The sequence below is a fragment of the Gastrolobium bilobum genome, unplaced genomic scaffold (genome assembly GCF_033153095.1).
Source record: "Gastrolobium bilobum isolate Gb01-03AN ecotype WA unplaced genomic scaffold, APGP_CSIRO_Gbil_v1 utg7893, whole genome shotgun sequence".
NCBI classification, from domain to species: Eukaryota; Viridiplantae; Streptophyta; class Magnoliopsida; order Fabales; family Fabaceae; genus Gastrolobium; species Gastrolobium bilobum.
In genome coordinates, this window is record NW_026896650.1 from 85,993 (window position 1) to 98,938 (window position 12,946).

Here is a 12,946-nt window from a genome sequence, read left to right on the forward strand (position 1 = left end):
AGTCCTCTACTGGAACTGCAGATTGTTAGTTGCCATCTGCTTCACTAAATCCTCCAAAGAAGGACCATTGCTACTGGTTTGCTGCATTGGTGGCTGCTGAATTGGTTGCTGCTGCATTGGTTGCTGTTGTTGTGGAGGTGCAGATTGTTGGAAATTTTGCCTCTGCTGTGAGGGTACAAACTACTGCCTCTCCTGGAATGGTGCACTTTGCTGATTCTGGTTCCATTTGAGATTTGGATGATTTTTCCAGGCAGGATTATATGTATTAGAGAAGGAATTGTTTTGCTGCTGCTGGTGGTACTGTGGCTTTCCAGGAAAAACTGCAGCAACAGACTGATCAACTTGGAAACCACTGTCTTGAAAAGGACAAGCATCCGTGGGGTGAGAAGGATCACAGCAGATGCCACACAGGTTGCTTGTTTGTTGAGCAGAAGGTTGCACTGTCTGTGTCACTGCCAACTGCCTCACCATTGATGTCAACTCATCAAGCCTGTTCTCTATTCCCTGGTTATTTGTGCTTGATGCTCCTGCTGCTGCCACTATTGGATTTTGCATTGGAGAAGATTGGACTTGGAACACTGCACTGCTGTTTGCTCTAGTGCCAAATTGTTGAGCATTAGTCGCTATCTCAGCAATCAACTCTTTTGCCACAACAGGTGTTTTATTTCCCAAGACTCCTCCACTAGCTGCATCTAAAAGGTTCCTATCCATAGGCAACAACCCTTCATAGAAGTAAACAATCAGGAGATTGTCTGGAATCTGATGATGTAGGCAGCTTGCACAAAGCCTTTTAACCGCTCCCAATATTCATGCATGTTCTCCCCATTAGCCTGCCTTATGCCACTGATCTCCTTTCTGCTTGTGGTGGCCCTGGATGAAGGGAAGAATTTCTCCAGAAACAATCTTGACATGTCGTTCTAGCTTACAATGGAGGAAGGTGGCAAGTAGTATAGCCCGTCCTTAGTTCCACTGTCTAAAGAGAAAGGAAAAACACGCAGCTTAATTTGCTCCTCATCCACCCCTGGTGGCTTCATAGTGCTGCAAACTACATGGAACTCCTTCAGATGTTTGTGAGGATCCTCACCTGCAAGACCATGAAATTTAGGAAGCAAGTGTATCAGTCCAGACTTAAGCTCAAAAGGTACATCAGGGTTAGCATAACGAATACACAGAGGCTGCTCAATATTAGCATCAGGTGCAGCCAATTGCTTAAGAGTCCTATTATCCATGGTCACAGAATGAAATAAATTACCTAAAGAATAAACACTATGTAAAGGACTTGAACAAACAAACTCAACAAACTCAACAGACTCAACAGACTCTAAGGTATGCTCAGGAACAGCTCTACTGTATGTCAACCTACGAGCTCTACTAGCTGCATGCAATGATCTTTCTATCTCAGGGTCATATGCATATAAATCGTCAACACTGGTAGTACTCCTAGTCATGCATCATAGGCACAAACATGCAGCAGTAAAATCACAAAACATACGATAGGACACAAAAACAACCGAAAATAGCAAACAGAAGCAAAAAATAAATGTACGAAAAATACTAAACGAACTCAGAATGATATGAGACCAACTCTCCTAAACTCTAAATGACCATACGGACTCAAATATTTTGCGATCACCAAACATTTTATTATTTTCTGTTCAGGTGAAGTCTCAAGGGGGTTACAACATCTATGTATTTGCAGTTACCGAGCACTTACCCAAGCTTGTACTTAGTTAAGAGGTGCATCAAATATTTTGAGTTTAAAACTTAGGATTTAATGCATGTTCTGATATTGTAGGATATAATTTATTTCTTACATATACATAAAGTGCGTAATGTCTATATTTTCTTTATTTTTCTTCTCCTCACACGACCCATATGGCTTCCATACATTTTTATACGTATGTAAGAGATAATTTTATCTCCTACAACATAAAAAATTAAACACTTAAACTTATTGTAAGGTTGTAAAGGGTGAATCTAATATCATAATATTAAATTCACATTTATGAACAAGCATTCTTGAGGAGACATTTGACATTCATCACACATTGCGAAAAACAATATATATATGGTTTAAAAAAAAAAACTTCTAGTTACTTTTCTCTTTGCATATGGTGCGTTTTTTTTTCTCACAACTTCAACACTTGTAATAGTTTTCTATAGTTCTACCCCTCTCTCTCTCTCTCTTATATATATATATATATATATATATATATATATATATATATATATATATATATATATATATCGGATAGGTTTTTCTACCTACTATTTTTTTTGCTTACCATATTTCAACATCATTAGATCAGAATAGGAGAGAGAAATAAAAAATATAGTTAGGATTCTAATATAACGGTGTTGAAGGGTGGTAGGCAGAAAAAATGATAGGTAAAATAACATATCCCTATATATATATATATATATATATATATATGGGCTTATCATTTCTCAAGCTGCCGGAGATAAAATTATCTCCGGCTACTAAATCATAACCGTACGAAGATGGATCAACGATGATAAAGGAAGAGAGAGAGAAACAAAATCATAATCATTCAAAGGTGAATCAATTAATATAAGGAAATAAATAAATAAAACGACGTAGTTTTAGGGTGACCGGAGATAAACTTATCTCAAGGCGCTTGAGAAATGTTTTTCCTATATATATATATATATATATATATATATATATATATATATATATATATATATATATATATATATATATATAAAGTATGACAAGAGTCAAAAAAAATATATAAAGTATGACAAGAGTCAAAAAAAATATGGTAACCGAATTTCATTCGTAAAATAACAACGTACATACCACGCTAAATCAACTCCATAATGCCAATTCAAGTTTGAAAGGAAGATAATTTGAAAGTTTTTCATTAAGTGATTATTGTGGTAATTCTTTCTGAGAAATGAAAATAGATGGAAATAGTTTGTTTCATGATTGAAACAGAACTCTCCCATTTTCAATGTTCATCTTGGTAAGGTGGATCTCCTGAGGAAGTAGATGATACTTGACACCATGAATCTCAAAGATCTTTTTCAATTCCAAGAGCAGCTCCGTTATCCTAAAGTTTCGCTCACTGTAGTTCTGATGGTTGATGGTGTGTTGCACACTTAAGCACAGCTTCAACTTGTCCACATTATCTATTTCTTTCGCTATCACAGTGTGCTTTGGATTCCAATACTTTGGCTTGCTCTCAATGTACCTAAATTCATGACCACAAATCTAACAAATATTAACAAAATAAAAACGTGCTTGTCTAGCTTAATTAGTAATTCCTCTCTCTCTCCCTCCCCACAAAAGATCCTATTGGTAGCAAAAAATAAAATAAGATAAAGTTGAGGATACAAAGTACAAGGAATAAAAAGAACTTACATTTGTATTGATTTCTTGAGTGCGACGATAGTCTCCATGGGAGTTGAGATATCAATAGTGAAATTAATTGAATCCCACATCTCTGGACTCCTATAGAAATTACTTATTGGCTTAGAGAGCAAAACCGCGTTAGGGTAGTATATTTTTTCATTGTCATATCGAAGAAACACTGTTGTCAAGATATTCATCTCTTCCACTATCATCTGTAAGTAGTACGTGTAAGTACAAAATTAAATGGATGCGGAAATTAAGTAATTTTTGTCTTTTAAGTAACCTGTATTTTAACCCAAAATTTTAATACGTTAACTGAAGCTTTTTTTAATGATTTATATTATTCTCTAATATATCCCCTAACAGAAAAGTCATTTGGGATTGAAACTTTAAAATATGATACCATGTATAGAATCATTTTAACCCAAAATCTTAATGTGTTAGGTGAAGTTTTTTTAATAGTTTAAATTATTCTCTAACAGAACCGAAATAGATATTCTCATGTCACACGATCTCATATGAGATGATCTCAGCCGTTCATAAACAAATCAACAATAATAAAAAACGAGAAAAAGAAAGCATTTAAGATATAGAATTAGGAAATGATAACTGATGACTGTTTATTTATAGTTGGATATCTCATATGATATCATCATGTTATAATTGCGACATGAGAGGATCCATTTCCATCTAATCCTTATTGGTAGTAGGAATTTTTTGAGATTCTCAGAAAAATGACAGTGATAATCTTATTTACTCACGTTTGGTATAAGGTTTCTGAATTTTTTTCGGAAATTTAGTTTTCTCAAGATTTTGTTTTGTGTATAATTTTTTTCAAAATGTCATCCAAGAATACCACCAAAAAAGTGATATTCTTGGAATTCCAGGTGTTGAAAAAATTTACACTTTTTTTGGGACAAAATCCTAATAATATTTTGACCAACCAAACAACTTTTTAGTAATATTTCAGAAAAAGTAACTTTTCCACCGTATTCCTAAAAATCATAATTACTAGCCAAAAAAAAAAATATATATCTTTTACTAACCGCCCCTAGTGACAGTGTAATAGCAAAAGGGAAATTATGTAATACCAGCTTGTTTATTAAGCTTGTGAAATTACCTGAACACCATCAATGACGCAACGGTCTCCAATATCAAAAGGGTGCATGACGAAGACAAAGATTATGGCTTCCAAGACTGTTTTGCAAGTACCTTGGAAGGCCACCCCTATTAAGACTATTTGTGTAATACAGAATAATATTATCTTGAGCGTAGCCACCCCCATCAGCAAAAGCATCACAATTATTATTATCACACTTACAACTGCGCTTGCTATTTTGTGAAGCTGCTGCACTGCTGTTTTTGTATCATTGAGTGATTGTGCTAGAGCTTTTCGTTCATAATAGGCTCGAATCTGATTACAATTTCATTAGCTAATTAATTATCAATGTTATACTATTTAATTAGTTTAATTACTTGTACCTTTGAAATAATATATTAAAAGAAATTTTAGATAAGACTAGATGTCTGTCAGCCAAATTAATTAAAGAAAAAGAGAGGAATAAGTATATAAAAAACAAAACAAAATGAGTAAGACAAACAACTTGGTAATCTAGGAAATGTGATTCATAAAAAATTTACAATTAAAACTTACCACCCAATTTCTAAATGAAGATCTGCCGATCTTTCCAGTTTCAAGAGCACCTTCAAAGAGTGGGAATATGGTATGTATCTCAACCCTCTTCAAAAATCTCATGAGATCCTCCTCTTCAATATACCTTCAATTAATTAGAAAATACCATATTTGAATCAGATAGTACTCAGTGATTTTTTAATCAAAAATCAATTACCTGTTCGTATTGAATCAATTTCTTGCTTTTGCATATTCACCAAAATAAAATGGATTATGACACTTTTTTTTTTTTTTTGTTACACGGTTTATGACACTTTTAGTACTTTAAATCTAACATTATATTAAAGATGGATGCAAAAATGTTTAAGTCAGCTCAGTTACCATGTCATCATGAATAAACTTTTGGGAAGTAAAGAAAATCTTGTTAGAAAAGTCTAATATAAAATTAATAAATTGGTATTTGCTTAAGATTTTAGATGAGATGATTCTTTAATATGGTATTAGAGCGGGGGACTAAGTGATCACGAATTTGACACACAGCCGCTCACTTTTTTAATGAATATTTAAGTTTGAATTTGTTTAACATATGTATATATGTGAAATTTAGCATGTGTATGTATCTGTACGAGCACTTTACAAATCTCATAGCTAAAGTGGGTGCAGAGACCACTAAGTAATTCAGTCAAAACTCTAGCTTCTTTATTGTGAAACTAATATTAAGCATCCATGGCTGGCCCAGTTCTGGATCAAGCTTAAACAGAAACCATTTGGTTGGAATTGTTGAATCAGACCCGAAACTATGTCGATTGGTGGGCTTGAACACATGATTATGGAGCTATTAGCAGTTCTGGCCTGATCAAATATCTCGTCCCACTTTATTCTCCATAAGATGGAGAATATATTATTTGGAGTTGTGGAGCAGTGCTTTTCGTGGGCCAAGATAATGGACCAAATGTGCAAAACACTTGGCCTTAGTGGGATATACAGTACATCAATGAAAGGTTGAATGGTGGTGCTGAAAGCATGGACAAAAAAGGGCTATTGTCATGCTAGCTAGTTCAAAATAATGACTAGAGTAGGAAACTGACAGAGCACTATCAACGTGACCTAAACCAACAACCAGTCACTTCAGTTCTGGTTTGTCAGGATTATATGGATCACATGACAAAAAAATCAAGGAACAATTAAATCCACATGAATGATTCTCGATAGTGAAAGACTAGAAAGAGTTACTCAACTTGAAACTCTTAAAGGGCCATTTCGTCAACTCAAGAGCTGTTGCTCTAATAGCGATCGTGTAAAATTTCATGATTTTACTTGCTAAAAGGGTAATAGGTTTGATTATGTAACTACCGAAAAGAAAAGGGTGAAGAGACTCAGATCCAAAACTAAATTAATCGAATCCATTAAAGTTTGGGACACCAATTAATATTACAAGAAAACAACCACTGGCCCTCTGGTCCACATTCCATTCACCCACTTTATAGTGGGTTACAGTATAGGGTGATCACAACCCTCCAATATATCTAGCATAACTAATTTTGGGTATTTAATCATTTACAACCACCCCGGTTAGTGATTCAGAAATTGTGTCATGAAATACTGAATTTGATGACGTTTTGTGCAGATATTAATTTTTGGTACTGAGTACCAATCTTATTAAACTCTGATCGACCTGATCGGGGTACGGGATTAGTGGGTCACTGGTTCAATCAGTGAGTCACTAGTTTAACTGCATGAATCGGATATATATATATATATATATATAAATTTATATTTTATACTCAATTATATAATAAATATTTTAAATGGTACAAGTGAATTAAGAACCAAATGTAGTTTATTAGTAAAGATTATAATTTATATCTTCATAACAAGAGTTCGATTCTCACTAAATACTATTTTGAAATAATTCTATTAAATGATAATATATATATATATATATATATATATATATATATATATATATATATATTAAATGATGCATATTAACCAACAAACAAACTCAGAACTGCAACATTGAAAATATTTTTTCAAAAATCAATTTGAGCTATAAAATCGGTCCACCGGGCCAACCAGTCAGACCGGCCTGGCTGGTCCGATTTTAACAACATTCGCTAAAAAGGACTCATCTAATGTATTTCACCAACTTCTTTAATTTTAATGATACACGAGTCTTAGTGTTTCTAACTTTAGCAAGGAAATGTATATTAGCTACAAGAAAACAACTTGAGCTGTTAGGCAAATTGGTTGCACCCAAGGTGACTAGCTGGTCATGAGTTTCATTATTACTGCTCTCATTCTATTAATTAAAATAATTAAATATTATGGAATCTCTTAACACACGTAAATTAGGATTGATGTATCATTCATGTACCTTTCAAGTCCAATAAACTTTTGTAAGAGAGTGCATGTTAAAAAGTATAAAACTATTAATATAGTCTCACCTAACAAGTTAAACTTTTGGATTAAAATAATTATTTACCACATTAGATTAATTAATAGTTTAGCCGTAGAAGGAGTGATACTTACTTGGCACCAGGTTTGGCAACGTTCTTGAATATCCTTTGGGCACAATTTCTAGCTTCCCACTCACTACTAATCTCAGACTCAGCGTTACCAAAATCATCGACAGTCCTTGAAATAGTGGACAAACCTGAGCACATAACATAGTTAACAAGCTTTTTCACACTCCATATAGATGCTGTGCTTTCCATGCTAAGTTCTCTCAGCTTCTCCATATCAATCTTCCTTGACCCAAATCTCTTTGACTTGTAAAAATTCCTTGCATCCTTCCATCTAGCTGGCATGGACTTTGATCCTTTTAGATTATGCTGCTTCAATATCTCTTCAGCATCTTCCATTGGTGGACTTGACAATGTGTCCAATATATAGTGATGAAAAACGCTCTCTTTCATTCTATCAAAGTATGTTGTTACATGAAACGAAGAGGCAAGCATTTTCACCAAAACAATCTTCACTAGCCAAATGATAGCACCAACTAAGAAAGCAACTAATGCTTGAAACACCTTATTGAGGAACTTGTGGTTTTTCTTCTGGACATCATCGAATACCACACTCCAATAAGAGAGCAAAACGAGGCTTAACCATAAACAGTTTCTTATGCTCTTCCTGAGTCCATAAATGAAGTATAAAACCTTTTCTCTCAGCATGAAGTTTCTCTCTAAAAAGAAAACAGTTACACCAACTAACCACCCTGAAACCAGACGGCCACTGAATGTTACCATTGCCATCAAACACCACTTCCAAATCTCCAAACCCCACACATGAATATTTTTTATGGAAGTTATTGATAGAGAACACACCAAGCAAGTTAATATGTTGAGAAACAAAACCCACTCCACAACATGCCTCCACTTCACCTTAAACTTTCTCTTTTTCTGTAACTTTAGATTATGCTCTTCACCATCCTCCTCAAGCTCTTCTTCTTCATCGAATTCCCACTTGTCATCATCGTCGTCGTCGTCGTTATCGTCATCTTCGACCACGGAAGAGATCTTATATGAAGGTTGAATGTCACTATCTTCAGAGGTTGTTAGTTTGTTGCGGGGTGGATAGTTATATTCTAGGATTCGGGATTTGGGTTTGGAGAAGCTGAGACGTTTAAGAGTTTTGACTCTTAAAGGGTGTTTGGGCTTCTCATAAGGTTCAGAACTCTGGCTATTTTCAGTGTTGTGTTGGTCAATGAAGAGAACAACATGATCTGAGGACCTTCTGTTCTCCATTTCAGAGGGCAGGGTAGAGAGCAGTGAGAACTTCTCTTGCTTAGAGTTGGTAGGAGACTGGACATTTAAATACCTATTAATCATACAAAATAAAGAAAGAGAACATTTTCTCATGTAATAAGAGAGTTATTTTCTTTTACCGGTGACTCTTTGATTTTTGTGCAATATTTTTTTAATAGATTTGGACTCCACATAAGATGTGTCTACAACATGAGAAAATTTTCTCATGTTACATGAAAAAATTGAAACCCATAAAGAAATTAGTGTGATGCCCCTTTTTTTAAATAAAATATAAGTTGTTAAATATTTTTGTTAGTATAACTACCATTATATGTATAAAAATTCTGACTTTTTTTTTTGGTGAGGAAATTCTGACTTTTTTTATTATGTAAGAAGTTATTTTTCAATCTTTAATTTTTCATTTCTTTTATTTATATTTCTCTTTATATCTTAGGGACAAGGTTTTTCCTACACGAAATTTTACTCAGGAGAGATTTTAATGTGGATTTTCAGTGTAGTAGTTATTCTTTTGATATATTTTATGGCTTTATGTCATTTTTTCCGCTGTAGTAATTATTTTATTTTATTTTAATAAAAAAGAGTTAGGTGTCAAGAGTCTCAACCTAATTAGAATGCTTAACACTTTATAATACTATATTATAAAAATTACACTAGCAAAATACTCTGAAAGTCATGTATCAAAAAAAAAAAAAAAAAAAAAAAACTCTGAAAATCACGTGTGGAAAAACATCACCAACGTTTGCAAGTTGAAAATAAGAATTTAGCCTAGTTCTGAAAGTGCTAGTACGTATAGTGCGCGCATGCTGTGGTAAAGAGGGACGCCGTCCTCCTCGACCACTTACTAATTTCTACAGTGAAATTATAGCGTCTATAGGATAAAGGACTATCGTCATAAAAAAATAATACTAGTAATATATCAAAAGAAAAACAATACATACTATGCCAAAAAGTTTTAAACATTTTTTTAATGTTATTTTGTGAGTTTTGTCCTTAAATTTACAAAATCTATCAATAAATTTATAAATTTTTTTTCATAAATCTAGGAATTTTCTTATAAAAAGCTACAAAATTATAAAAGGAAACGATATACCCCCTTTTCCATGATAAAAACTTATAAGAAATGCGCATGATAGTAACATCCATGACGAAATGACATTACTTTAATTTTCCATGGTAGATGAGACATAAGTGATAAAGTCAAGATATGTTTCATCATCGTTTGAAGCACTAAAAATGCATATCGATTGTTTGATTATATATGGTTAGATCTTGCCAAAGAAGTAGGATTAAATTAAGCAGATAGTAACATGCTGCTAAACAAGACCAAGTTACATAAACTCATTAAAGGGAAGTTTTAACAATGCCCAGCACATATCAAAAGGAGAGGATCCTAACAATAGACACATAGCAGATTTGCTGAAAGGCGAAGGCATAATAAGGTTAACAAACTCATGAATTGATGAGAGCAATATAGTTTTGCTATTTTACCAAAAGCTCATTTAGACTTAAGTACATTAGAAGAGCTCAAGAAGTCTAGAGATAGAGTTTCTTGGTGCCTATATATAATCCTTCTTTAATCATGAGTTGTAAGAGTCTTAGTGAGATTAGAAAATTAAAATCCTAGAGTGCCCAAGCACTCCCCTTCCCCTTGCTAGAGAATAGTCTGCAAGATACTACCGTCCTATAATCGTATTCTGCAAGGAGATTCTAATGTGTTGCAAAAAGATTCCATCATGGTGTGAGGAGATTCAACAAACGCAGTTGCAAGGAATCACAACACTGGGCATAAGGGATTACAACACCCCTAAAAGGGGATATACCTCGTGTGTCTGCACTACAAGAGGTATAAGTATATATGACAAAGAACCATGATGATTCATTGCATTTCAAACCGCAAAGATCCCTTATGCTTCTGTCGATCCAATTATTCCTACAATTTGTATTAGATATGGATTGTGGGCTTGGGTGTAAATCTAGTTCTATGGGTTTATTCATGTAATTAGTTTGTCTCATGAGATATATTATATGGGTTGTATATATGTTTATGTTTTATAATTCTTTTCATAAAAATTGATGCTTTATAATTTGGCTTTTGGCTTCAATCCATGGTAGCGATTTAGTGTATTTCTTTTTAGGATTATAACAAAGGGCTAATCCTTTATGATTAGGTTTCCTCCTTAATTTTAATTTTGTTTCTTTTTCATTGTATTAAATAATTGTTATGAAAGGAAAATCGAAAAAAGCAAAATTAAGACTTGTTCACGATCAATCGATGGCCGATTCAAGAAATCAACACTATAACGTTAAAGAGGACGGAAAGACTATAAAAATGAGAAATGGAGCAACCCCGGAAACTATTGCATGCAACCTTATTCACCACCAGAAGTTATTGTGTGTGGGCTTCTCGCGCTAGCATAAATTCAGCATGTGAGGGTGCATCCGATGACATTTTGTGGCGGCTCCGATAATGGCATGTTCCTCTCCTCACAGCTTTCCTGACCCTAGGTTTGCATGTTGAGGCGACTTCATATGACATTATAATGGGCGTGATAGTTAGAGTTACCAAGAAAAAGGTTAGGGTTTATTGCAAAGTTTTGGTATTTGGAGCCTTTAAGCTCGTGGTTTTCAAAAGAGCTTGATCTAGAAACTCATGGAAGAAAAATAGATTTACTAGTCAAAAAATATTTAGTTGTAAGATATCAGCTTTATTTAGATTACTGTGGGCTCCGTCAAGTCAATCCTAAATCTATTCCCCATCTTAATTCTTCCACTTCTCTCAAAACCCTCAGTGTTTCAAGCAATGAGTTAAACTCTTCAATTCGATCTGTCATGGGTGTTTAAAGCATTTAAAGTCCTCACATAACTTGATCTCTCATATAATATTTTGCAACATTCCATATAGCTTTGCAAACATGATTTATCTTCAATATCTACACCTCTCAAGTAAAGAATTTGAGGGTAGCATACCACAATCCTTTCAAAATTTATGTTAACCTAAAAAGTTATTGCTAGATTCCAACAAAATGTCTAGCCCACTCAGTGACAATGTTCAAAACTTGGGTTGTGCACAAAATGGTTTAGGCTTGTTGGATCTCAACCACAGCCTATTTAATAGTGGTCCACTTCCTAATTTTTCATGGCTTTCACCTTCAAATCATTATCACTTCAGAATAATAATATTGTTGGGTCATTACCACAATCATTTGGTCACTTGCCTTATCTTGCATATCTAGATCTAGGTTTCAAACTAACTGAGTGGATCACTACCTTTATTCAAGGTTATAGTACTAATCTCATTAGAAGAATTGGATCTTTCCTATAATCAGTTGAACGAGAAACTTCCATATATTATTAGATAACTTTCTAGTCTTAAAATCTTATATTTCTCTTCAAATGAGTTGAATGGTTTCATTAGTGAAACGCATCTATCAAATCTATCTAGTTTGATAATTTTAGATGTGGCTCACAATTCACTTTCTTTCAACTTGAGTTCAAATTGGGTTCAACCTTTTCAATTGTATGAATTATATGCATCATCGTGCATTTTGGGTTCTAAATTTCCATAATGGCTCAAACATCAAAAGGTACTTGAGGTGCTGGGAATCTCTAGTAGTGGTATTTCAGATCCATTTCCTCAATGGTTTTGGGACCTATCTTCAGGTTAGCAGTACTTGAATGTTTCAGATAACAAACTTAGCGAAGCCTTGCCAAAATCATTACCAAGAATGGAAACAACATTCCCCAGTGTACGGGGTTTTAGTTTCAACAATATGTCTGGTTCCCTACCTCATTGTCTAGAAAGCATATATAATCTAATTCTCTCAAATAATGTTTTTAAGGTCTTTATCTTCCTTTTGTACAACTTCATCATTGAAACATGCTTTTAGGGGAAATTTCAAAGGTTGGAATTTCTGAATTTGGTAAACAATAATTTCTGAAGTTCTGAAACATGATTGAGACAATGCATTTAAATAACAACGAATTCTCTGGTTAAATTTCATCTTTAACTCTTTGTAGCAAATTGACATTCATTGTGTAATACTCTGTTTACAACCGGTGTATTATAATTACATATGGTATTAAGTGCAGCATAAAAAGGGAGTAACTAACGAACATGTATTTTTACTTAGGTATTTTATCTACTAATATTATTAACTTATCAACTTA

General features: G+C 33.7%; 1 protein-coding gene across 1 annotated transcript; it reads right to left on the minus strand.

Moving 5' to 3' along the window:
• Positions 1-2,805: 2,805 nt before the first annotated feature.
• On the minus strand, positions 2,806-12,570 carry LOC133301269 (mechanosensitive ion channel protein 10-like). Its single transcript, XM_061500887.1, has 6 exons — positions 12,566-12,570; positions 7,545-8,831; positions 5,034-5,157; positions 4,500-4,793; positions 3,389-3,591; positions 2,806-3,218 (listed from the first exon to the last, which is right to left on the minus strand). The coding sequence occupies exons 1-6, from the start codon at positions 12,568-12,570 to the stop codon at positions 2,948-2,950; spliced, it is 2,184 nt and encodes a 727-aa protein (XP_061356871.1). The 3' UTR covers positions 2,806-2,947.
• Positions 12,571-12,946: the final 376 nt, after the last annotated feature.

Bases quoted from the DNA above. Each gene is read 5' to 3' on its own strand.
- LOC133301269 (XM_061500887.1), bottom strand. The intron at 5,158-7,544 runs GTAAGTATCACT...AATTAATTGAAG, and splicing joins GTTGCCAAACCTGGTGCCAA to GTATATTGAAGAGGAGGATC. The intron at 3,592-4,499 runs GTAATTTCACAA...TACTACTTACAG, and splicing joins GCGTCATTGATGGTGTTCAG to ATGATAGTGGAAGAGATGAA.